This window comes from Haliotis rubra, unplaced genomic scaffold, assembly GCF_003918875.1.
Source record: "Haliotis rubra isolate DU_JTF1 unplaced genomic scaffold, ASM391887v1 Scf598, whole genome shotgun sequence".
NCBI lineage: Eukaryota > Metazoa > Mollusca > Gastropoda > Lepetellida > Haliotidae > Haliotis > Haliotis rubra.
Window position 1 is genome coordinate 230,885 of NW_025767299.1, and position 27,645 is coordinate 258,529.

Genomic DNA, 27,645 nt, shown 5'->3' on the forward strand with positions numbered 1-27,645 from the left:
CTAGAGGGTTTTGGTTGAGAGTCCATGCGCTCCGTCTACACCAGACTAGCAGGACTGATTAAGACTCTGTACGGGTAAGGGATCGCAACTCATTTATGGTAACGATCTTATCATAATCTATGGGTTGTTTATAGATAACTAGTAAGAACAAGATACTAGTATATCTAAAATCCACATGAATCTAAAAAGATTCACTTGTCTTAGAGAAGTATGACAAGATGTGGTCCCCCCGAGTTGACAGCGGAAGTTAGAAGAACAGGATCCAGGAAGTGCAGTTACACATTTCCCATGGGGGGAATACAGGACGTATCTAAGAACAGCTGATGAATCCACGAAGTGGCTTGACCCACCACCAATCCGTCGGATTCTGGAAGCCAATAAGCATGAGTCAGGATAAGGAAAAATATGTAATTTTTTGAGTAAAATTGATATTTTATACTTATCCTGACTCATGATGTCAAGCCCTCCCAGCCTCCCCGCAGAAGACACTTCGGGTTTCCCAGCAAACCCAGGTGCATGGGCTTATTCAGGAGAGAGTGACAAGCATGGCAGGTCACATGACTGTTTGCGCGGGAAAAGGGAGGCAACTCGTGGGTGAGAGAATTTTTACGTCCTCTTCAGGCAACTACAAGGGATTCTAAGTGTTCCACTACCATTCGCATGGAAAGAAGAGAAAGCCAATAAGCATGAGTCAGGATAAGTATAAAATATCAATTTTACTCAAATATTACATTTATGTCACTGTGATGACATCAATTTAGGATTAGGCCGATGTCAAGAAAATATTGATCACTTACGTGGTTTAGGGAAGTTATTTTGGTTGACGATGCATTAGGTTTGATTGAAGAAAAACAAACACACACAAAGGAATTGGTGAGGCGATAGGCGGTATACTTTAAATATGTCAACGGTGAGTTTAATAGTTTGAGGCATACATTTCAAAAGAATGGTGCTTAAATTTACTTTGATGAAATATATGTGTACATATATGATGAAGATGAATTTGCAAAAAATAAAAAACTCAAGAGAATTTAGAAATAAATCTCTCATTTTTCTCCACTTGGGGAAAATGCGACAACTATGGGGTATGTCCTTGAAAATAACAGCTTAGAAAACGATGTACATGTATTTCATATGAGCAAAATTCATCACCGTGTAAATACCACTCACCCCAAAACACTCGCACAATCCAGTGATTACACCCGTGTGGTTACTTACGCCTACTTGTAACGCCTGCCCTTATACCATTTCCGACTCAACAGATGTTATAATTTGCATTTGATCCTTGTGGATTTGTACCATCGTTGCTGCTTCTTTTTCTTAATGTTTGATTGATGTCTTTCTCATCAGAGTTAAAAGTGGCAGCAATACGACCAGACAAGAAAACGTCAGACCTGCTTCGTGATATAAATGAATTATTGTTCTAAGCCGAGACTCTGTGAACTACCATCCAGAGAGATGTTGAATCCAAGTCCTTGACCGTTGCATCATGAGAGTTCCAGCAGGTAGCTTCCTCCAGACGCTGAGATTCACCCGTTAGGAACACCAGGACATCATCACACATGTCAATAGTTTGACATTAAAAATGACAAATACCAGAATCCAGAATTGTAACTTGTTTTTATTTCAGTGTGTAATACACCTTTTCATGTTAACTTGTAAGGTACAACTCAGATTATACGATTTGATATATATGTACATGCTGAAGTATCTTCTTATCATCAGACGGAGACTCTACGGAGGAGCTGCCCGTGCACTCGGCACAGAAGGGGCCCTCCTCAATCTTGTCAGTCATCAGGAATATATCATATCACATTATAATTCTTGTGGGTGTTTAGGTACATGTTGAGCACATCCTAGGAGTTTCACATGAAAGTTTTTTTATGGTAAGAGGGTACTTTCTTGAAGAGCACCTGCTCGCCTCTGAAATGAAAGAATGATTTTATTGCCGTTGGGATGACTGGTCAGGACATATATCCACGTTTAAGGGAGGACTTGTTTCTGGTAAATTGGCAGTCCAAGCAAATTCTGATCAAGTCAACTTTCTTATTAAAATGAAATTTTAATATGTCCACCAATCGATGACCCAAGCAACCTAACAATGACAATGTATAAAATTAGGGCAGTAGAAAGTCGGATTCAATTCCCCACACGGGTTCTATGTGTTCAGCCCATTTACGGTGTCCTGCTGAGATATTGCTTGAATATTACTAAAAGCAGCATACAACCGTACTCACTCACTCACTCACTCACTCACTCACTGACCAATACAGCATGTGGACCTGGAACATTTACATACGATGATGTAGTATCTTGTTCCCCCTCATTACATTCCCAACAGTTCCATTTGTAAAACAAATTTGTTGTGATGTCTCCTCAGCATAAAACATCCAAACCCAGTCAGACAAACCAAAATGGATAATTATGAAGATTAACTTACCAATACTTAATTTTCTTCTTTGCCATCCTTTTCTGCATCGTCAACCTTCTTGTCGCCACCCTTGATTGTCTCCCCTTTCGCCTCTTCATACGAAAGAGGAGGAATACCCTTTGCCTCATAGACAGGTGGAACAACTCCTACTGTGTAAATATTGTCCGGCAGTGGGATTTTCACAGCTTCTCTGCTCAACTCAAACGAGTGCTTCGAGCGGCGACATTTGAGACACAGACAACATGTGAGACTGAGAACGAAGAGAAGGGCAAAGATCCCGAGAGCAACAGCAAGAATCAACCACAAGGGATAGCCGAAAATCTCCACCTTGTGTTCTACATCCACTGTAGGATGGGCCTTGGATGCTATGTGGTCGGGGTCCTCGTTGGTGAAGTCGGTCTTCATCACTGGTACTGAAAACATTTAACATGTCAAGTAAGTCAATATTCGTCTCTGTGACAATACGGTCATGTAACCTTCTGATCCTCCACACAAAGTCCTTGGCATACTCCACGGTAATATTTATAATCCTGCATTTATTCACGTATAATTGTCAAAATGGTTTTATTGATGCTTTTCCCCAATAAAGCAACATACGCTACTGAGCCTGGCACCAAAGGTCTTTGGTACCTTAAATGGTATTTATTACAGACCGGTGTCCTCCATCGTATAAACTTGTTGTTCAGAATGTTACTGCTCTCGTCTATATGCCAGTGCATTTACAAAGATTGTTGTTCTTTCGTAACACATTTGATGTTGCATTATTCCGCGTTTTTCAAAATCTAGTCTCAACAACTGTGAATCGCATTAAATTACAATATCTTTAGTGGCTGTTTCAACGTTTTGACACGTCAGAGTTTTTCGCTCCCCTTTGAACAGTAAATCAAGTTCAGAAATACGACAATTGTCCTGGGCAAGTTCATGTGTTGAAACAGGTGATAGGTCTCTTTGTTGAATTCGGTGATTCAGCAAGTTCTTTGAGCTCGTGTCGCACGATACAGATTTCATCACATAGTTCGTTTAGATGTAGTCCATGAGATACTTGTGAACATTCTGTGATGCTTAGTTTGACACTGTGATATTAATCCCACTCACCAGGGTTAGGGCTAGTCTCCAGCGAGGTGGTGGCCGGGTCAACTGAAACAAACATGGAAAAACACACATCAAAAAGTACAGGCATGCCTGGGCATTCACATAGTAGCAAGACTAATGCATCTGTGTGTCTATAACCCTCGAGTATAATCGAACCGTGAAGATCCGATGTAGAATAGGTCTTCAGCAAACCATGCTTGCCACAAAAGGCGACTATGCTTGTAAGAGGCGACTGACGGGATCTGGTGGTCAGGCTCGCAGACTTGGTAAACACTTGTCATCGGTTCCCAATTGCGCAGATCGATGCTCATGCTGTTGATCACTAAATTGTCTGGTCCAGACTCGATTATTTACAGACCGCCGCCATATAGCTGGATTTTTGCTGAGTGCGGCGTAAAACTAAACTCACTCACTCACTCGAGTATAATCATCAGGGTGGAAGGCATCAGGTTGTATATTGCTTGAAGGAATGAACAGCCAAACTTATGCCGTACATCCACCTGGCGAATTAGGGGCAGCCAGTCTCTATAAGTCAACCAATACCCTCTCTGGACTCAGGATCAAGTTCCCAGAAACTCATGCTTGTCATGAAGCCGTTTACAGTTGGTGTTCGGGTTGAGTGACTTGGCTGATTGCCGTCACCTCATCCCAATGGCATGGCTCCAAACGTTTTGAATCATTGGTTTGTCGAGTCCAGATGCGATTACTTACATGCCATCGTCACTGCGGACACAAACAACACCCACTCACTCAAACACCACTTATCAAACACTATCTATTCAAACTTGTTCATTTCTGTATCTAAGCATAAACTTCAGGAGGGCTGCATTTGAAGCATGCAACATGGGCGACAGACCACATCACCAGCATACCCTTCCTCAATAGCAGTATCAATACAACCTTCTTCATTGAAAGATCAAACAAAGTCAGTATGCATGATTTCGAAAATATAGTCTGGAACATATACGACGATAAACTTCAAGTAATTTCATCACGTCTTGAAAAGCAAGGACATATAGAATCTCCTGGTACATACCTGGTTTGGGCTGCTCAACTTCCGTTACAGCGACTACTGGAACTGAAAGCATGTCGGACAAGTTGAAGTGTGTTACGTTAAACACTGAGGCTGTTGTTGGGTTATCTACACTACAAGACCCACAGGTGTTACGGGAAGGGGTGTGGCAGGACAGCTGCTGCTCTCTGTGTACAGATGGACCCATACATACTTCCTCTTCAATGTGTGGAGTTGGTTCACCTCAAAATACAAGGCTACACCCACGTTTTGGGTCCCTGGGGGAAATCTGTTCTATAGTTTTACTTATGGAGGCACTCAAAGCGTCCTACACATGAATGGTGGCAATTAACTAACATTACAGTGGGACGCGGGTCTTACATAGGTGGGAACAATTCCTACATGGTAAATATTATCAGGACAACGGATTTCTACAGTTCTGCTGAACTCGAGTGAGTGACATCAACAACACTCGTGACCGCATGGATGGCGGATTCATGTCCACAGATCTAGTTGGTTAACCGCACCCTTGGATACACGCGAGGGAGTGAACGTTCAGCAATATTCCCACTATACCAGGACTGTCTGTATATTATAAGGTCTGGATCAGGCATTCACACGTGGATTCTAACATGCACCTAAAACCCTTTCCTTTTAAACCCATGTACCAGTACTAGTAGCTGATGACGTCAAGGTACGGGGACCCATAGCCAGGCCATTCGTCGTAACCACCCGATATACATCAATAGGCTATTTACACGTGTATGTAGGTCTTACCAGGCCATACCTTGTAACCACCCGATATACAACAATGGACTATTTACACGTGTATGTAGGTCTTACCAATCTCGCACATTTCTCCGGTGTAGCCGTTGGAGCAGACGCACATAGCGACGCCGTCAACGTTCTCGCACACGCCGTTGTTCTCACAGCCGGGAATACAGATGGCTGCAACACAACATGACCTTCGTTACCAGCAGGTCTCGGTGAGTGAGTGAGTGAGTAGGGTGGGCAATGACCAAGAATGCAGTTCCACCACTGCTATCAGAATAATGTGGAGCACGTCCAAAAGGACCACAGGACAGAGGTATCTACAGCTATGCCGTGCCGACCTTCAACACACCGGACTTGCTTCAAGCAGTATTTCAGATAAATATACTCCGACACCAAGAATGACCTTCAAGCACAGAACCCACGGAGTATCGAACCCGAACCACTCAAAAATACAAAGGAAATACTCACGGATTTCACAGTGGTCTCCTCCAAATCCGCTTGTACACTCGCAAACCTCAACATCGTCCTGGATCACCACGTATCCGCCGTTCATGCAGGAGCGTCTGATCGGCACCTCGCCAGCCAGGACCTCGGGTACCTGGGGCACCTGCGGTACCTCATCGGGGGTCTGGGGCTCCGTGGGAGCCTGAGGCATCAGCTGGGGAGGGAGTACAGGAGGGAAGCGGGGTTGCTGGGGCTGGTTCGGGAGACTCTGTCTGGTCGGAGGTCTTGAGACTGCAGATGTACGTAAATAGTAATACTAGTAATAGTCCGCTTATATGGCGCTCACATCCAGGCACATTGCCTGCTCACTGCGCTACGTACATTACTATTCCCGGTTATAGGACACTATCGTAGTTTCCGATACTTTTTCAACTCCCTGGGGATCATACATCCATGCTGCCTGTTAGGCGCAATGAACTAAACACTCACATTGCCAGAACATCCTCACGGGTACCCATTTTACAGCTGGGTGTTTTCGGAAGTATGTACCACGTGTGTGTGTTACCTTGTAAAGCACAGAGGTTGCCCATGGCGTTCAGAAGGGATGACAGCATCCTCCGTGTGATGATCACCCTCATGCCACGCCCACACGCCGTCTCCCCGGCCATGATGCACGGTCTTAGACGTCGTCCTTGACTGCAACAGATATGGCAACGTTGATCACAAACACTAAGGGAGAGATCTTGGTATGACCACTTCAGCAGTCTATAGACTGTAAGTGCGGGTATATTTAGAGGACACAGGTAACCCATTAGTCCAGAGCTTTCTCTCATCGTCAGGGCTATCGCCTGTTATATAATTGCTCACATGCAAGGGTTAGAATCCTAAATTCACCCTGATATTGATTATGGAGATATATTTTTGTGGTTTCAAATGTAAATTTCATTTATGACTGAACACGTTGTCCTCCTCGGTTTCCTACCCTAATTTGCGCCGTGAGATCTACAGGTAACCTAGATCTGACAGTAGTCTTCTACCCAAAGGGCGTTACCATGGCAACTCAGAACCAAGAAACTGATGAAAGAGCTCCCGGATGTAACACGTCGATAACTAACGTCCAGGTCACCAGAGAAGTCAAACCTTATTACCTGCATATTACTCGGGCTACTTCCGGCTTCTGGGGATTGAAGACGTCGGCAGGGGCGGCCAGGACGCCGGCCTCCCGGAAGCATCGCGTCACGCCTACTTCGATGATCTGCTTACACTCCTGGTCTGAGGCTGAACAGGAAACATTGCCGAAATATAAATGAAACTTCTACAACCGACCTTCAGATCCACTCCATGATGGCCACAGCGGAGATATATCAGTTTCTTCAGACAACTGAATACCAGCCCACACATATACATCTGCATTTGAGAGGTGCCATGCTCCACCACCCAGTGTGTCTGTGGCCGCCACACGCAACTCGTGAAAGTGTAACATTATGTTGGCCATCTTAATACGTCAATAGAGTGGATAAATCTGCTACTGTCCATTTGTCTGAGCCGAGACCCCTGTTGGTTCCATTTAACTAGGTATTCCAGTCTGGGGATAATCAAAGAACCATGGAACACCCTTTAGTGTGTGTTGCAAACCCCACAGGCAATGAAAGAGCAACTCAAGTCATGTACAATGGTGTTCTTCTCTTCTTTTTTGTAGTATGCATAGGTAGTGTAGCATATAGCTGAATGAATGAGAGCAATGTTTTTTTAGTTATTCGCGGTGATCCATTATGCTAATCAAAAGTAATATTTCCCTCTTCTGGAGATTTGTGGGCACTTGCAACAAACATCGAACTCTTTCACAAAATATCCACGATAAAACGCCAACTATAATGTTTGGAGTTTCGGGTCAACACCGATCCCCATGTACCAGATAGCTGGTCGGATGACCGGACAAAATACAATTTCAGACTGTCACCAGCTTGACCAAAACCAAAACTCGGCTTGTAAGAAATCCAATACAGCTGGAATATGACTGTCTGCATCTGCAGCGCAATCCAACATTTAGGTTATGATACTAAGATAAACTCACCGATAGAAGGTACGTTGTGAGATGGGCTCCCGTGAGTTCCAGCCCTTGCTGGGGCATCTCCTGTAGGGTCCGACTGTGGCATCGCAGGACTGACTGTAGGCTCCTGGACATCTGGCTCCTGGGTTCGTGGAGGAAGCTGGTTGACTGCAGATGGGTTCACCATTGGTGGAATTCCAAGTCTGGTTGGCATGACAACGGGAGGCGCGATCACTGGACGAGGGGTGTTGGGTGGGATCCTGTTAATGGTCGCAGTGTTGACTGGGCTCCCCCTCATCAGTGGGATGGACGGGACGCGGTTGATGTATGCCGTCTGTGCCGGAGCCTGAACCGGAAGTCTATTCACTTTTGGCAGCTGGTTAATGGCTGCTGTGTTTATAGGAGGTGTGATGTTTGTGCTACTGGGCCGTCGGACTCTGTTGATGTAGGCAGTGTTCACCGTGATTCTGGTGGGTCTACGGTGGACTAACTGGTTGATGTATGCAATGCTCATTGGTGCCTTTACTGCCGGCCTTTGTCGTTGTGGGAGCTGGTTGATATATGCAACGTTTGGTGTAAGTCTAGGCGTGCTACCTCGTTTAGGGAGCTGGTTGATATACGCAACGTTTGGCGTTATTTTGGGTGTGCTACCTCTTTTGGGGAGCTGGTTTATATACGCAACGTTCGGCGTTATTTTGGGTGTGTTATCTCGTTTAGGGAGCTGGTTTATATACGCAACGTTCGGCGTTATTTTGGGCGTGCTATCTCGTTTAGGGAGCTGGTTTATATACGCAACGTTTGGTGTTATCTTTGGCACATTACTTCTTTTAGGGACTTGGTTTATATAGGCGGTGTTGACGGTAGGCCGGGCATAAGGGTTAGGGTTCTGGGGAACCTTGTTGATATAGGCTGTATTGACCACTGGCTTGGCGGGTGACGCTGGTGCCCGGGGGGACCTGGTTGATATAGGCGGTGTTTACAGTGGGGCGAGGTGACAGCCCCATCCTAACATTATTCATGGTTTTCCGTGTCCTGCTGTTCGTTCGGTCCATCAGGAGTCTGACCAGAGTTGGATTAATCGGAAGTGGACCTCTACCCGATGGCGAGAGTCTGGCTAGTTCCCTGATAAGTCGACCAAGCTGAAGGTCTGGTCTGCCACGGGGAAGGGCAGCTCCTGGGTGCCTCCCCATCGGGGGTAGGACCACTGGGCGGGCCATCCTTGTCAGCGGACTCCGGGCTGCTACGGGAGACTTGTTCTGGCAGAAGGCCCCAGAGAAACCCGGCGGGCAGATGCAGCAATGTTTGCCTTTCCTTGGGAATCCGCCATTGAGGCATGGACCGCGCTGGGATGGGGGGAGGCACGCTGGTGGCTGCGGGGAGATAATATGAGGTATTACTGGGGAGATAATATGAGGTATTACTGGGAGATAATATGAGGTATTACTGGGATTCCAGAGTCAGAAGACATTGCTACTGTTGTTGTTTAAGGAAGCCAACCATCTGATACTCTAGGTTTGGGAGGCTTGGATTTTTTGTTTCAGAAAAGGTTTAAATAGTAAACTTGGAGTTAGGTATTTTAACAACAGATCTATTTGTTTCTATGTGCAGGATAACAAACAGTTGTTGTCCAAAAACATTGCTTGGATTCCACATTGAGAGAAACACCGTGAGGCAGAGACTGACAACATAGGTCTGTTGAAAATGCAAGACTCGTTCCCCTATCAATAAAATACGTGCTATAATCACGACAAACCAATCAGAATGCGTTTATGATTATAGGCAATTGGGTCAAATAATCCCTCATTTATTTATGTTATTTATTGGTATAGCTGTTTGTGTACAATTGCACAGAAGTGACACTGACAGCTGCCATACTGAACAAGTGGTTGTAAATGTCGGCCGTGTTATATTCAGAAAAAAAATTATATATATAATGTTACAAAAACTGATTGTGGACATGATAAACTAAGACTGAACCAATTCACTTAAATGTTTACACTGGGCATGAGCCGCTGTTCGGCTTGTCCTGGAATGACTCGAGTGATGGTGAAGGTGAACGTTACTTCACTCACGTATATCGCACTTCCCTGAGGGACTTCTCCTCCAACCTGGGCAGCACACCGGCACGGGGACGTATCTGTGGGTGGGCAGCGCTATCTGACGGGTGCACATCCTGTAGCCGCTCCTTGGGAAGAAGCAGGGTTTACTGTTATGTTCAAGCTTTACATTAGGTTAACATTTACAACAACAACAACTACTACTACTACTACTACTACTACTACTACTACTACTACTACTACACTACTACTACCACTACCACTCACTACCACCACACCACTACCACCACCACTCACCTCCACCACCACCACTCACCACTCACCACCCACCACCACCACTCACTCACCACCACTCACCACTCACCACCACTCACCACTCACCACCACCACCACTCACCACCACCACCACCACCACCACCACCACCACCACCACTCCACCCACCACCACCACTCCACCACCACCACCACCACCACCACCACCACCACCACCACCACCACCACCACCACCACCACTCCCACCACCACCACCACTCACCACCACCACCACCACCACCACCACCACCACCACCACCACTCCACCACCACCACCACCACCACCACCACCACCACCACCACCACCACCACCACCACACCACCACCACCACCACCACCACTCACCACACTACCTACCACCACCACCACCACCACCACCTACCACCACCACCACCACCACCACTACCACCACCACTCTACCACCACCACTTACTACTACCACTACCACTACCACCACTACTACTACCACTACCACTACTACTACTACCACTACTCACTACTACCACTACTACTACTACTACTACTACTACTACTACTACTACTACTCTACTACTTCTACTACTACTACTACTACTACTCTACTACTACTACTACTACTACTACTACTACTACTACTACTACTACTACTACTACTACTACTACTACTACTACTACTACTACTACTACTAAAGCCCGTACAACAATTACGTGAGTTTGTACCGCCGCTGTTTGAAGGCCTTCTATAATGAGATCTACTGACCATTGCAGCCTCATGATCATCAGAGTGATGTCAGGGCTGACCACTTTTGGGAGAGGGATTCCTGTCATGTCCCGGGGGTGGCAGAAATAGGGCACGGGGACCTTCACGAGGCTGGTCTCCTTCTTCAAAGCCACACATCGCTGGTGGTCGATAGGGATCAGTGGGGGCGGGGAGTCCGGCAGAGGGCCCAGGCTGTAACAGACATGCTCACAAATAAATATGGGTTTTCTACATATATACATTTTCTATAATTGTACTAGAATATATGCCATAAGGTAAATACAAATGTATAATTAAATTTTGTTGGCAAATGAGGTCATGTTAACAAAAGCAGACAAACATATATAGCAAAATATTTATGATATATTTTTTATATATTTAGTTTGTTTTTTATTCATGTATTTGTTTGTTTGTCTTAAGCCCGGGGTGGTGCTGACTTCAATGCAGAATATGAGCGAGAGAGTTTGCACCGCTATTAAGATTATGTTTGCCATATCAAAGCTAGGGAAACAAAGTATGGGTTTCAAACTCTCTACTCTCAAACTCTCTACTCGCATATTCACCGTGGCAAATGTACACTTTTCTAACTATGGTATCCCACCGATATTCGGTATTGGGAAGCTTGCGTTGGGTGTGGCGTGTGGCGTGTGGCGTGTGGCGTGTGGCGTGTGGTGTGATGTTGGTTTGGGGAGAGGAACAACTCTAACACATCAAGTACTCACTGACGCCAGGTTTAATCAAACCTACAGTATTATACATGACGCTGGTGTACAGCCACATGAAGCCGACAAGACGTCACCTGAAATACTGGCCAAGCTAGCGTTAACTCATCCCTACCTTTCCTTTAGGTACCCGAGAAAGACAAGACCTCACCTGAAATACTGGCCAAGGTAGCGTTATCTCACCCCTACCATTCCTTTAGGTACCTGAGAAAGACAGGACGTCACCATCCAAAATATCTCTGTTTATCTTCTATATCTTTGCTAGTGTAGCAGTCTAAAGAGACGTACTTTACCGTGCTGGCATGTGAAGGATCTCATTTGTAAGAGAGAGAGAGAGAGAGCCCTAGACGTGCCTGACACAAGGAATGCTTCCCGTCAACATCAGGATGTAACGCGTAATTCAAATCTATTTACTTCCGGACAAACCAATTGGATGTTGTTTTTATATGTTCATACACAGACCTACCTGGTAGATTCATTTACAATACTGGTCATATATCTGAGGCAGCCATAAGCTGGAACTTTGCTGTACTTTGTAACATTCAAAATAATGTGAGTCAGGGGAAACCCTTCTGTCTAAAGCGGCCTTCACACGGCAAACTAAAGTTTGACGACACACGTTGTTGGAATTTTAAAAATTGTCAAACACATGTTGCAAAACATTCGTGTCATTTGAGCGCCATGTCTCTATCGGTGCGGCCAGGTGACGATTTGGTTGACTGCGATTGGTTGTTTCTGAACAACACGCGATTGACAACACCAAAAGTTTGATGGAAAAGTTGGTGAATATAGAGACCGATACTATTTCTCGACAACAGTTTGACAACTCTGAAATTGGTGTTGGTGGCGAGTTGTTAGAATGTTCACACTCTGAAAATTGAGTGTTGTCAAACTTTAGTTTGCCGTGTGAACGCCGCTTAAGGAGGGACAAATCCGTTGCCCTTAGTCGCGTCCCTTAACAGTGTCAGGATCCGGCTTCGGGTCGAAATACAATGCCATCGTGCTTGGATTGCAAACATCTGACTTGCGTGACTTAAGACTTTCCTAACATGTTAGGCTGTACAGCTTGTTTACGGCCATACATCAAACACGCTTGTATCTTGTCCGACTGCATTTAATATGAAATGCACGCCTGCAAGGCCAAGCAAAATGCGCATGTGCTGTAGCTAATGACCTTGACGAGTGAATGTAACTGCCTGGAGGTACACTGAATATTCAAGGACTATGTAAAGGCCCCTCCCACTGGTACATGCCACACAGACGCAACGTTACATGTCAAGCTGCATACCTTCCTCTGAAACATACAATATAGCTACAACCTGGCGAACGATTAATCGAGAAAAGAACACTGAAAAGGCCGTGTGTCTTTTTTAGAGAGTGATATCACAACCGTCAGAGAACAGCAACACTGCTCTGTTGTACACGTCCTGTGTATCTCTGTTAGGATAACCAATCTCAACGCCACTCTGTTGTACACGTCCAGTGTATCTCTGTTAGGATAACCAGTCTCAACGCCTCTCTGTTGTACACGTCCAGTTATCTCTGTTAGGATAACCAATCTCAACGCCACTCTGTTGTACACGTCCAGTGTATCTCTGTTAGGATAACCAGTCTCAACGCCTCTCTGTTGTACACGTCCAGTTATCTCTGTTAGGATAACCAATCTCAACGCCACTCTGTTGTACACGTCCAGTGTATCTCTGTTAGGATAACCAGTCTCAACACCACTCTGTTGTACACGTCCAGTGTATCTCTGTTAGGATAACCAGTCTCAACACCACTCTGTTGTACACGTCCAGTGTATCTCTATTAGGATAACCAATCTCAACGCTACTCTGTTGTACACGCCCAGTGTATCTCTGTTAGGATAACCAGTCCCAACACCACTCTGTTGTACACGTCCAGTGTATCTCTGTTAGGATAACCAGTCTCAACACCACTCTGTTGTACACGTCCAGAGTATCTCTGTTAGGATAACCAGTCTCAACACCTCTCTGTTGTATATGTCCAGTGTATCTCTGTTAGGATAACCAGTCTCAACGCCACTCTGTTGTACACGTCCAGTGTATCTCTGTTAGGATAACCAGTCTCAACGCCACTCTGTTGTACACATTCAGTGTATCTCTGTTAGGATAACCAGTCTCAACCCATTCCCTTCCACAGCTCACTTCGGAGTCCGATTCGATTGAAGTCGTCCAATCAGATCACCCAAAAGAAATTCATACTAAGTTATGGATAGGAGAGAAACGAAGAACTGGTGGCGAGAGGGTCCATGGTGGCCATCATGGCGGACATTAGGGTTTGGTTTGTTGGTTAACGCCGCACTCAGCAATATCCGTGGAGATTGATTGACAACAACAACAACAACAGCAACAACAACAACAACAACAACAACAACAACAATAACAACAACAACAACTACTACTACTACTACTACTACTACTACTACTACTACTACTGTAAATAATATAACTAATAATAAGATGAAGAAATGGACGGTTATATCTTCATTGGTTAAAGTGTTCTTTATGTGACTCATTGCTGGTGTACACAAAACTATGGACGGTCTGAGGGAGCGATCTGTAAAAAGGTGAAAGGCTGTACCACTGAAGTATTTTCTCTGTCTGCTGTCGAGCTTATTTCTGATTTAGTAGCTCAGGGGTACTAATGAAAACATGAACACTGGGTTCTCTGAAAAGAATACAACGTGAAGGTCATAGGTTGTGTATATTACTTCGCAAAACATCTCCACCACAGTCACGGTCTGGCTCTGCCCTGACTGATGCACAATAAATAATACCTCCCCTTACAGAGCCACGCACGATGTCGTGTGACCCCCAGGCACCGCGAGGCATGCGTGGTTCTAACAGTGGGCCTCATGTCTCCACCGTTCAACAGCGCATAATACTGAGATACAGGAAACATCTTTGGAAAAGACAGTCTGTGATTTTGTAAGAAAATGCTCAATGTGCTCAACGTGCTCAACCTGCATTTTCGTATTGTCGAACATTCCTGATCAGCTTTGCTACACAAAGGAACGTACTCTCAACATTTCTACAGGAACTTCCGTCGGGTACTTGTCAAAATAAAAGTAAAATTTGTCGTGCGCAACAAGCGTGACCCAGAAATGTCGACAGAGAGTATAAAGATATTAATGTCGAGGAACAATACAACCACAGACCCACAAGAAGTAACAACGTACTCTTTGTCGGTATGATGTAGTGGTATAGATGACGGATCACTGTAGGTCATGATCAATGTATATCACCTGAATGAACCACTCACCCCCGGGGATGTCATCAAGGGATATACAGAAGAAAGAAGCTGCTTATGGAAGGATCAAGTATTTTCACCAAACAGTTTTTTTCCAGAGAAACCGAAGGAATAGTAAATACCAAACTCCAGATAAGACAAGACTCCATGAACATGAGTAATTTCTAAGTTCAGGGACTTAAGACTCTTCAAATTATCGCAAGGAAACCTTTCTTAATCAGGACGCACCATTTCTTGCGTATTCGTCCGGATTAAAGAAGTTCCAGATTAACTAACCATGTGTAAAGTTATTATTGTGCTGTATGTTGAGTAAGTCGTTCCAAGCAAGTCCGTCCGGTGGGAGATCTGTCCATACTGAGAGGATCCAGATAAACGAATGTTTGTTGTATACTGACGTCAAACAATGAATGAATTTGATTCAGTTTTGTTATATTTTAGACATGTTCAGGAGAACACTCTTTCCAAATATGGTGTTCAAATCGAACTTCTCAATGAACACCGGCAATGTTTATAATGATCCCGTTGTTTACACATTTAACAATAAATGAGGATTTATTGTATTGACTATATTATATTTCCGGATGTAACGAAACCCGTTTAGAAGCTCCACATCGGGACATGGTACTGACAGATCAAGGATAATAATTACAAGCGAATCCAGGGCTGAAACTCATTACAAGCAGTCACGTGGGTGATTTCTCTGTAAACTATCAATGTATCTATGTTGTAAACACGGAGATTCAGATGTAAATTATACAAGAACTATATTTTCTGTGTTTTAGTGTGCATCTACTAAATTTAATTTGTTCCCCAACGCCCAGCTAGTAATAAATATAGGTAGATATATATGAATCTGTATTGACTGAATAAGAAATGGGTTAAAGAAATTAGGGTATCGGGAAACCGTCATGCACTCCCTCCCCTACGATGTCTCCTCAATCACAATGAAGGCTTATACATGTATCAATCGTTAATCACCCTCATCGTATCAGTAACTTATGATGGTTATACTCATTCAACAAAGGACTGTCCCGACATTGATGATGATAATATTAGTTATTGTGTGTGACGTCACTGACACTGACGGATGGATCCGATTGTCATTGATGCATTCGTCTTTGAGTCGTCACGGCCGCATCATTGTCGTGCTTCATCACCATAACTCGTCCTTAACGCGACCATAATCTCAGTATCACGTTGTACGACGTTCACGGATATAAAACACACCTCGGTGCTGTATGTTATTACCCGGTCATATGTTATTATACACACTCTAATAACTTAAAGTGTCAACATTTGTTGACTGATCGTGCCTCACTGTGGTATTGGATCACCAGTTCGGGGCGTGTAAATCGTTTCTGAAAGCCAACATCAGTAAACAATGATCTGTTTGATTGGCATTTTAGAAGTTGGTGAATAATAAGAAGTAAGATACGTTTCAGAATAGATTCTAGTGGTTAAAGCGTTGGTTCGTCACGCCGAAGACCCGGGTTCGAATCCCCACATGGGTACAATATGTGAAGCCCATTTCTGGTGTCCCGCGCCGTGATGTTGCTGAAATATTGCTAAAAGCGGCGTAAAACCTAACTCAGTCAGTCAGTCAGTCTTACTTTTTTATCATCAAACTGTCTTTCCACTTTTAATTTAGTAAATTATCTTTTTGAATATTGTACTTTTTTAGCCAGCGCATACATCAGTGTCTGTCAATGCCTGTATCAACATGATAGATATATTCATTTTTCAAAACCGAATGAGTGAAAAACGCTTTATACTGCGGGAATGTAATCCCTGCAGGAAACATACAGGACATTTTTACTAATTAGAATGGGTTTTCTTTATTCAATTACTGGGCGATACGCATGCTCTATATATAATGAAGGAGGAAGGTTTTACTCATTTACGAGTGACCCGTGAAGATCCGGGGTAGAATAGGTCTTCAGCAACCCATGCTTGCCACAAAATGCGACTCTGCTTGTCGTAAGAGGCGACTAACGGGATCGGGTGGTCAGGCTCGCTGACTTGGTTGACACATGTCATCGGTTCCCAATTGCGCAGATGCTCATGCTGTTGATCACTGGATTGTCTGGTCCAGACTCGATTATTTGCAGACCGCCGCCATACAGCTGGAATATTGCTGAGTGCGGCATAAAACTAAACTCACTCACTCACTCATTTACGAGTTTGGTGAAACAAACAAAAAATAGAACAACAGGTAAGAACAGTGTAATATATACTCACCCCAAAAAGAAACGCATCATGAAAATAGCAATTTCATGTAGCAATGAATTAAAACGTGATTCATTTTACAAAAGGTTTTGCTCTGTTTATGAGTCCTATGGTGTTTATGTTTGAAACATCACAACAAAACGCACCATCCGTAAAATACCCGTATTTAAGAGCATGATTTTCAATTTAGGCGTGTAGTGTCACAGAATACACAATTCACATGCAATGCACGTGAAAGTTGGGGATCAAATAGTCTCAATGATGGGTATAAAAGGTTGATCGCTGTCTGTCGATTATTCACTGTATTTGGAATATTGTTGACGAACGCAAAATGCCACGTCTAAGTGAAGCCAGCCGTTATATCGCCATTGGATTTGCTTGAAGCTGGCCAGTCTCAACGTGCAGTTGCCCAACGCATGAATGTTCACCAAAGCACCATTTCACGGCTCTGGGAGAGATATCACCGGCAGAATGCGGTAGCAGATGTCCCTCGTAGTGGGCGACCTCGAGCGACCACTGCGGCGCAGGATCGCTACATCCGGGTACATCACCTGCGTCATCGAACAGCTACGGCGACCAGTACCGCTCGACAAATACCCGGATTGAGGCGGCTTTCTGCACAGACCGTCAGGAACAGGTTGAGAGAGGCTGGTTTACGTGCCAGAAGACCTTATTTTGGCCCTGTGCTTCGACAACAACATCGTCGACATCGAGTTCAATGGTGCACCAACGTTCAGGCCTGGAACCTACCGAATTGGCGTAGAATCTGGTTCAGTAATGAATCACGATTTCTATTAGAAATACGCAAGGGAAGAATGCGGGTGTACAGACGTCGATGTGACCGTTTCGCCGACGCTTGCGTTCCCAAGGGGGACAGATTCGGCCGGGACAGTGTAATGATGTGGGGAGAGATCACCTGCCGTAGGAGAAGTGATTTGGTGATGATCCAGGGCAACCTGACAGCTCAACGGTACTGTGACGAAATCCTACGCCCACACCTCCTTCCAATCACTGATCGCCAGAGGGAGTTGTTTCAACAGGACAATGCCAGGCCCCACACAGCACGTCACACTAGAGACTTCCTCCAGAACCACAACATCAATGTGCTCCCCTGGCCCTGAAGATCACCGGACTTAAACCCGATCGAACATCTGTGGTATACCCTGGACAGACGGGTGCGACGCTGTAACCCTCAGCCCCATACACTCCAGCAACTTGCACAGGCACTACAGGCAGAGTGGTCTGCGATTGGGCAACACGAGATTCTGAGACTTATTCGTTCGATGCCGAGGCAGTTCTGGATGCCCACGGTTGTCACACGAGGTATTGCCTTTAGCGCCACCACACGTCTCCATGTGACACTCAAACTGACTTTCCTCGAATTGGTGCCAAAGACGGATAAGTCTGCATTCCCAGTGTGCAATTTCGCTATATTTCATTGACTCATAAAGCCTACAAGATGTTTCAAAATAAACATAAAAATACAGTTGAAATTCCTATATGCGTTTCTTTTTTGGGAGAGTATATTTGGTGACACGTTTCCAACAAAAATGACAAACTGGTTTGGGGCTGATAAAAGTATGTACTTTGTGAGACCCTACCACTTTGCCCTGTTCTCTCTTATAACTATCTTTACGCTCGTAGTATGTCAATATTCAGACAGTTTATAGTCTATAATGTGAAAACCATACCACCATGATTGATTGTCCTAGATTATTTCGTCATGAGAAACACTTCCTTAAAGATGTGGTGTATCAATTAACTGTCTTCCTTGACGGTTTCCATTGTGCGCTGGGCGATGGAGTAGCCGAGTGATTAAACCGTTCGCTCCTCACGGCTTGCCCTCATATCGCCTACACCTCATATCGCCTACACCTCATATCACCTACACGCCGAAGACCCGGGTTCGAGTTCCCACATGGGTACAATGTGTGAAGCCCATCTCTGGTGTCCCCCGCCGTGATATTGCTGCAAAATTGCTAAAAGAGGCGTAAAAGTAAACTCACTCACTCACTCCATTGTGTGTTGCTGTTGTACAGTAACCTTACCACTCACATCAACGTAGGGCACGTCACGTCTTCAACTAAATAATAACCTGAAGCTGGCTGTTTTAATACCATTTTCAACGAAACAGCTCTGAAAACTATTCTGTGTCATTTAAGTCACCTAAAAGTAGTCCCGCCATTAAGTGTCATTTCGCATTTAAATCCAATTGTCCAGATATATTATTTCATTGCTAAATAAATGATATAGCACGAACTAGAAATAAAGAATGCTGCACAAATAATATTTAATATATTTCTTGCTTCTTGAGATCCGACCTCTTTCGTGACATCTGTAGTATTCCTGTCTTTAACCTTTCACCCCTGGGGACGGCGACCTTGACGATGGGTTATGTGTGGGGCATGCGGACAATGGTGACAGGCGTGACAGTCTGTCACACACACGGATACAGATGCCATGCGACCTCAGAATCCTTGGGTCGGTGTAAGTAAGATGGACTTGTCCTGACTTCGTGCAGGTTAAGGGTTCTTCTTAGAGAAAAGTCTTTGGGTCAAAGTTTGCATTAATGTATGCAGGTTACAGAGGTCAGCGTGGATGTGTAATGGTGGAAACATACGTCAGAGTCCACGTTCTCTGTTTGGAAGAAAAACGTTACGTTCTTCCATGAACTGTGAGTCATTGCATGACAGTGATCTGCACGTGACGCACCTGCATGGAAGTCACGTACACCTGGGCACTTGATGCTCACGTGTAATCTAAGATTTCAAACATTGTTGTATTCACTGAAATAAAACCTCGTTATCTGACTTAAACGCATATGTTTTTCAGCTTCTTAACTTTATATATAGAACAACGAAGTCATTTTTCTACATTATATGTGTGTGTCTCGCGGCTTGCCATGTACAGAGAGAGCGTGTCAAACCGCGGCGGATAAAAACACGGCCATATGTCCTGCCATGGCGGCGGGGTAATTAAACACCAGAACCTGAAGTTAACTACACGATGTTGAAAATATTGCACTTATAGAACTGGATTTACAGACAAGAACGGTTAGCTCTGAACACGATTATGACAACCTCTGCTATGGTCATAAGCCCGATAAATTAAGTCGTTTGGTTTCCATATACACTTTATCATCTTTAGATGCTTATCTTATTTGATGACTCAAAAGCCTCAGATGCTACATTGTAGAGTTGCGTCCTTAACTCGAACCCCAATTGCAGAATTTCTGCCAGATGTAATTTAGTATAATTGTGTATCACACAAATATAAATATATTATATATATATTGTTGTTGTCACTTCCAATTTTGCCACGTGGAATAATCATTTAATTACTATGATTGTATACAGGTAACGGGGTATATAAAGCTTGGACAGAGGACCTGCCACACTGTTGGTAGTTAAAGACCTCTCATCATCCTGATATAACTGAACTGTTTCTAAGAGCAGAAACAGAACATTAACAGCCATAGGGCTGTAAAACCACCGCTCGAATGAACACTGACATTTATTGATGAAGACAGGCACTGATGAAGACAGGCATTGACAAGACGTTCTCATGAAATCGATCTTTATGACGTAACCATGTATACATGGGATTACATCCATTTAATCTGTGTAGTGTTTTTGTCAAAAGAAGAAATAAAAACGGGGGAACAAAGGAATGCCGCAAATATCCCCGACCTGGGACACTGAGCTCAAGTCACGTGACACCTTTATTCGTGAACGCCTTGAAATAATGTCATGCAATGTTTAAGCCTCAGAGTTTATTTCGTGTTTTGAAGAACGGAATAAAAACTGATGGCTTCCTAACAGATGATTCTTTTATGTGGGGCTAATAAGTTGAACGTCATAAACATCGTGAGATTGTCCCTTTTCAGATGTTCTTGTATGGGAAACGGGTAAACGACGGGTGGGAGAAACTAAGTGAAGGCAAATATATGTAACTGTCACAACATCAATCACCAGAATTTGTGTATGTATATATTCTAGTTACACGTGCACGTATTTGGACAGGATTTCAACGACAATACAACTTCCCACGTGGAAGGAAGGTCAGAGATAAGAAGGTCAGAGATAAGAAGGTAAGGGATGTTAACTGAAGCGCTTTTCGAGTTTAAACCCAACAAGATTTAGATCGTAGTATATATCAGGGGAGGGAAGTGTAGTGGCGAACCTGGCTATACCACTATAACGCCCTTGATGCTGAGAAACTAATATTTATAATCAGATTTAATGTCCGATTCGAACCACGATCGTACGATCATGACACAAATAATGGTCCAACTCTACCCAGCTAATTGCGACGCCTTAGACAACATGGCCGCCAGTGCCCCATTATTACGGGTTACTTGGTACAGTTTAACTTTCAGCATTTGCTAAGCTATGGCACAGCTTGCACTCTACTAATGCGCTTCACACCCAGTAACATATTCAAATAACACGACAGGCCGTATAACATTTACATAATGTAACGTGTAAATGGACGATAGTTCTCCGGAACTCACTGTACACCTGGATTAGACCATTCCTTGGTCAGGTGTCGAACTGATATCAAGACCTGTGTCTAAATGTATTGCATTACTAAATCCATCTGTATCGGTAATTAGATATATATTACAATAAACGAGAAAACTAAGATGTGGCCATGTAATTACGGGACAATCACGTCCACGGGCAAACCTCGTTGGGGATCATTATCAGGCGATATGTGTTGCCATGGTTCCCAAAGTAAAGGGGCCGAGTACATTCTTTGTTTTGATTACTCCAACGTACCCATTTAAAACTGCCTTTATATATAAACAGTACGTACAGTTGTATCTGTATAAACCATTAAACGTTTTACAGATAATTACAATGGTATTGGCTTAACGCTGTTTTGTCAATATTTCAGATCTGTCTCCGGATCTCAGCTTGACCTTGGATAAAATCCCGAAAGGATGCAGGTTTTACACAATTAACCTTAGAACAAATTTGGAGTGAATCCTGGATTCGAACCAACTCGTAGCATCACCTTGGCCCACTGGGCCACCCGTGTCTGCATAAGCCGATTTAGTGATGTATCCTGTTCACTTACCAATGTTAATGTTGCACAGAATTGTTATACGTTACATAAATGTAAGCGGTATTCGTAAAGAGACAATGGAATGTCAAATCAATAGTACAATCCTAGATATTCACGTGAAAAGTCGTTATTAAATATTGAGGAAATTAAGTATACTGCTTTCATGCATACTCCCTCTCGCCTTTCTCCCAGCACACCATAAAGATTAGTTGAATGGAATATATGTTATTGGGTAAAGTTTCACGGCGTTTTTAATAGTACTTCATCAATATTCCAGCTTGTTACACTAGGATAGGGCTCCCTACAGTGTTCCTGTTGTAGACTGACCTTATAACCTTAGCATAATGAAGATATCACACAGCAGCTATAGGGAGGATGTAGAACTGGCGATACAGCTGAAGAAACCAGTATGTCGGCTCTTGACTCAGTAGGCTGAATCGGGATTTTAGAAACTGAAAACTTCATGAAACATGAAGATAAATGTGATCGAAAACGAAATCTTCAACTTTACAAGACGTGAAGAAGCGACCGCGCGTTAGTGTTTGAACTTGATTCAACAAATCACTCATGTAGTTGATGCATATTTCACGGAAACATATTGAAATACAAATAAACACAAAACTGTTCTGATACTATTTAGTAGACATTTGTCCCCCTGACGAGCCACGGCGACCCTTCCTCCAGTTACGTATGAAAGACATGACAAATATGTTTTAACCTCAGGGTAAACTAATTACTACTGCCCTCCATGTTTGATAGGTACGGCATGTGTGTCAACACTGACACGGGTCAAGACAGGTTTGTTATCCTGTCCAGTCTTTGTGATCAAGCTGGTTTTGTGAAATATTTCTCACAGTTTCATACATCTTCTTTATGGACATGTTTGTGTTTGCAGGTGAGGGCATGACGTCATGCGCGTCAACCTCTCGGCGTTATGTCATGCTCGTCGCCAAGTGGCAGTTGGTAATGACCAACAGGCTTGGCTAGTTCCCACAGGACTAGAGGTAGGTCAGTGTGTAAATACACATATGTAATTCATGAAGAATATACGTACTATGAATAAAGGTTTTGAGAGTTTTCTGTTTGTCTTCTTTTGTTGTCAGTTTGCATGTTTACCCCAAAAAATGTTTACCTTCATAAGTTTGAAGTATATGTGCCAACCATTTGAAATAATTTTATATCGCAAATAAATGTTCTCATTTTTCGAAACAAAAGAAACGTTTTCAGTTGACACTTCAAAGACTCTCATATTTCAATTGGGGTTTATCCATCACAACCGTTACTTTCACAATAGAAAGTAATTATTCTTGTCAATTTGTACTAAAAATACGCTGTGTTTACTAGGCCATCAATCGTGACACTGTCAGCACGTTTCAGCAAAAATTCATATCACTGTAAAATAATATGCACGTTTTCTATAGTAGTCACACGAACACATTATCTGAAGATAATTAGCTGTAAGTGAAGAAAACCTTAAACGAAAATTATTCACGGACCTTAAAAACTTTACCTATGACCCAAGAAGATGGATGACAAGCCTTAAAGCCAACGCCAGTTTAACTCTTTACACAATCAAAAACAAACTTGACTTACCCTGGAAGAGCAGGAGGAGGGGGAAGGGCCCCGAAAACTAGGGGGACAAGGAGCGTTAGGAAACCTTGCCACACACCCATCTTGCTGGTCTGTTCCACAAAGATTATCCCACAGGTGTCCCTGGTTCCGGGGACAGTCTGACTTTATTCCAAGTCGGGGAGTAAGTGACGACTCTTCACGGCGATCAGGTAGGAAGACAAGCCCGGGGGTATGGGAGACGGGATGTCACATATAAATCACGACCCACCAGTCCAACTCTCGTAAAGATCCCGTGAGAGGTGGAGACTCTACTGTCATCTTGTAGGTAATTCTCGTCGTTTTATAGGCAACAATGGTTTGGTCAACGTAAACTTTGAATTATGATATTACACCTGTTGGATTTGCATTGAGCGTGAGTCGGTGAAGTAATGTTGATTAATACAGGTTTACCTGCATGGCTACATACACTTACATGTACATAGATATAGGGAGAGGCGTTTCTGGCTGGTTCTTTATAAATGAGCGTTGCATATGTTACAGTTTTAGTTTGCATTTCATCATTGGAGAATGGAAGGTTTGAGAATATGTAATCCACACACCAAGGAAAATGTATAAGAAAACTTGGTCTGGAGATGGTGGTAGGATATATGATGCTTCTCTACCCAGCCAACTGAACTGAACTTTATACACACTCCGGCTGTGCTCTGCGGCATTAGAGGTACACGTTTACATCATTATGTACAATATAAATACATGTATGAAACATAAAGTGCTCATATATACAACCCACCTCCCCATACCCAGTAACTCACCTACCCCCACCCTGTAACCCACTTCCCCCCGCCCCACATACCTCGTAACCCACCCTCACCGCCACCCATCCCATAACCCTCCTTCACCGCCACCCCAACCCATCCAACACACTCAGTTTTCTAAATATGTATATGAGATTAATAATGAGGAGTCTTAGATCAAGGTGCCTCCTCGAGTTCCACGTGCATACCGTAATGGCCGACCTTAGCTCGAGGTTTAAAGCGTTAGCGTATTGTAGGTTTCACAATTATAGTTGATAACAGGTATTGTTTACAGATGTTCTTAAACTACTTAATGACATTAAACGATTTCACGTGCACGTTACCTATTTAAAGACATTGATTTCTGTATGTAACCTTCTAGATGACACGGGTTACTGTTGTCTACACCTGTATGTTACCTACTTAGTGACACTGGTTACTGTTGTCTACACGTGTATGCTACCTACTTAGTGACACTGGTTACTGTTGTCTACACGTGTATGTTACCTACTTAGTGACACTGGTTACTGTTGTCTACACGTGTATGTTACCTACTTAATGACACTGGTTACTGTTGTCTACACGTGTATGTTACCTACTTAATGACACTGGTTACTTAATGACAATGGTTACTGTTGTCTACACCTGTATGTTATCTACTGAATGACCTGTTACTGTTGTCTACACGTGTATGTTATCTACTTAGTGACACTGGTTACTGTTGTCTACACGTGTATGTTATCTACATAATGACACTGGTTACTGTTGTCTACACGTGTATGTTATCTACTTAATGACACTGGTTACCGTTGTCTACACGTGTATGTTACCTACTTAATGACACTGGTTACTGTTGTCTACACGTGTATGTTATCTACTTAATGACACTGGTTACTGTTTTCTACACGTGTATGTTACCTACTGAATGACACTGGTTACTGTTGTCTACACGTGTATGTTATCTACTTAATGACACTGGTTACTGTTGTCTACACGTGTATGTTATCTACTTAATGACACTGGTTACTGTTGTCTACACGTGTATGTTATCTACTTAATGACACTGGTTAATGTTGTCTACACGTGTATGTTATCTACTTAATGACACTGGTTACTGTTGTCTACACGTGTATGTTACCTACTTAGTGACACTGGTTACTATTATCTACACGTGTATGTTACCTACTTAATGACACTCATTATTGTTGTCTACACGTGTATGTTACCTCCTTAATGACACTGGTTCCTGCCATCTACGTTTGTTCGTTACCTACTTAATGACACTGCTTCATAAACAATCACAATTCACCAACTGATCGATCTGCCGTCACCATTGTGTAGCAGGGATCAGTAATGGTAAGAGTACGCATGTCGCGAGACTTACAGAAGCTCCCGTAACGTCATAGGTGCATATTTGTAATGTCTGTCTATTAAATATGACAAGTTTTATCCTGATGTCCAGGAGCTAAACGCACATATTAAATATGACAGGTCTGTTGTGACAGAGCACTGAAAATAACAGATCATCGCGATCCAATAACGATTGTCAATCTGAAAAAAGATACAATCTCCAAAGCACATTGAATCATGAGAGAGAGCTTTTCGGCCACTCCCAGGTCTCAGACATAGCCTCCCGACTGCTTGGATTTGCTCTTAATGCTGTAATAGATTCAACGCTTCGTCGCTTTAAGTTACATCAATACCTTGTAAAATGTGGGATGAATGACTGCTGTGACAAGAAATTGAAAGTTTACCAGCAGTTTACTGTTTTTTCAAGTAAGCATATCAACAACAAAAACTCATACTGCGCTCGAAAGGAATCGACATTTCGCAAACATAGCATGAGATATGTAGTTCTACATTTAGCTGTAATATTACACTCGGCACAGAGGTAAATCCAAAGGTTCAGGAGAATACATGGGTACCTTTTGACGTTTTCAAGACATTTGTTTGTTGAATACAACAGTTATAACGTAGGCACGTGTATCCACGAGAACGGCTCCTGTGATTGATTTGTTTCTGGTCAAAGTCTCTGTCTGAACCTGTATAGCCACAAACACTACCAAGGTGGTCAGTTACTGTTTGTGTGTGTGTTTGTTTGTTTGCTTGTAGGGATGGTAGAAACAGTACCCATGCAGTGTCCCATGCTTACACCTATTTAATAACTAATAAGACCATTGAACCATTGCAATATTCAACATCTGTGATAGGTGATGCCACTATAAACGCTATAGATTTGCACTCTCAACGTGCGGGACATCATTACCCAGGGATCAGAGTGAATTCAAATTTTATTCCCAGCTCCCCGGGGAGTATACGAGGTAGTTAGCGTCTCTGTCACATCTGGCCTTGTCCCCTAGACGTCAGTGACCATGACCAGCTATATTCTTACAGCAAGATAACCAGGGAAACTACCAGGTTTATTACTGCATCTTATATGATCAAACACGCATATATATCGCGTGCAGACCTTACTGCCCGCTTGTCCCGTTGTCGAGATGCGGTTTGCCTAGTGCTAACGGTGACCAACTCACTCACTCACTCACCCACAACTGCACTATTCCACCTCACTCACTCACTCGCCTTTGTAACTGAAATAACACTATGCTCCACGATCTTGCGTTTAGTTAGGGACCCCGTGGTTTTATATGGTTATGTCAGTCTGTTGGAAGTGTAGACATGATTCTTAAAGAATTTAGAACTCGGTCTGTTAATATGTTTATCCATATGAGGCACTTGGCTTCAACATTGATTTCAAAAGCTGTGCCTTTGCGTGACGTCACGTCTCAAACAGTTTATTACATTATACGATAATGAGATTATTACCAGCATGTTTATTCCATACCTTAGATGTCAAATCAATACACAGGTCATGGCATCATCAGTGGAAGGTTCAAGGTGACTCTTCTTCCCATTTTATCTCAATAAGTAGGCATGGTGATTAATGTTTTCTATTCCAAACACTAACGACATGTGTTGATGTCTACTTCACCCAAACTAGATGTCATGTGCTTGTCCGTAGACCCTACAGGTACAGCTGTCTCCTATTGTTGATGTCTACTTCACCCAGATGTCAT

The 27,645-nt window shown here is 43.4% G+C and overlaps 2 protein-coding genes across 2 annotated transcripts; both read right to left on the reverse strand.

The window, feature by feature from the left end:
* Positions 1-1,603: 1,603 nt before the first annotated feature.
* LOC124255211 lies at positions 1,604-8,468 on the reverse strand. Its single transcript, XM_046689049.1, has 9 exons — positions 7,828-8,468; positions 6,902-7,031; positions 6,319-6,449; positions 5,778-6,044; positions 5,379-5,483; positions 4,560-4,601; positions 3,527-3,568; positions 2,441-2,844; positions 1,604-1,923 (listed from the first exon to the last, which is right to left on the reverse strand). The coding sequence occupies exons 1-8, from the start codon at positions 8,315-8,317 to the stop codon at positions 2,447-2,449; spliced, it is 1,605 nt and encodes a 534-aa protein (XP_046545005.1). The 5' UTR covers positions 8,318-8,468; the 3' UTR covers positions 1,604-1,923; positions 2,441-2,446.
* Positions 8,469-8,612: 144 nt separating this feature from the next.
* Positions 8,613-24,075, reverse strand: LOC124255213. The gene is made up of 4 exons (XM_046689051.1): positions 23,796-24,075; positions 10,912-11,103; positions 9,876-9,988; positions 8,613-9,173 (listed from the first exon to the last, which is right to left on the reverse strand). Exons 1-4 carry the CDS (start codon positions 23,873-23,875, stop codon positions 8,896-8,898), a joined length of 663 nt encoding a protein of 220 aa, XP_046545007.1. The 5' UTR covers positions 23,876-24,075; the 3' UTR covers positions 8,613-8,895.
* Between the last annotated feature and the right edge of the window lie 3,570 nt (positions 24,076-27,645).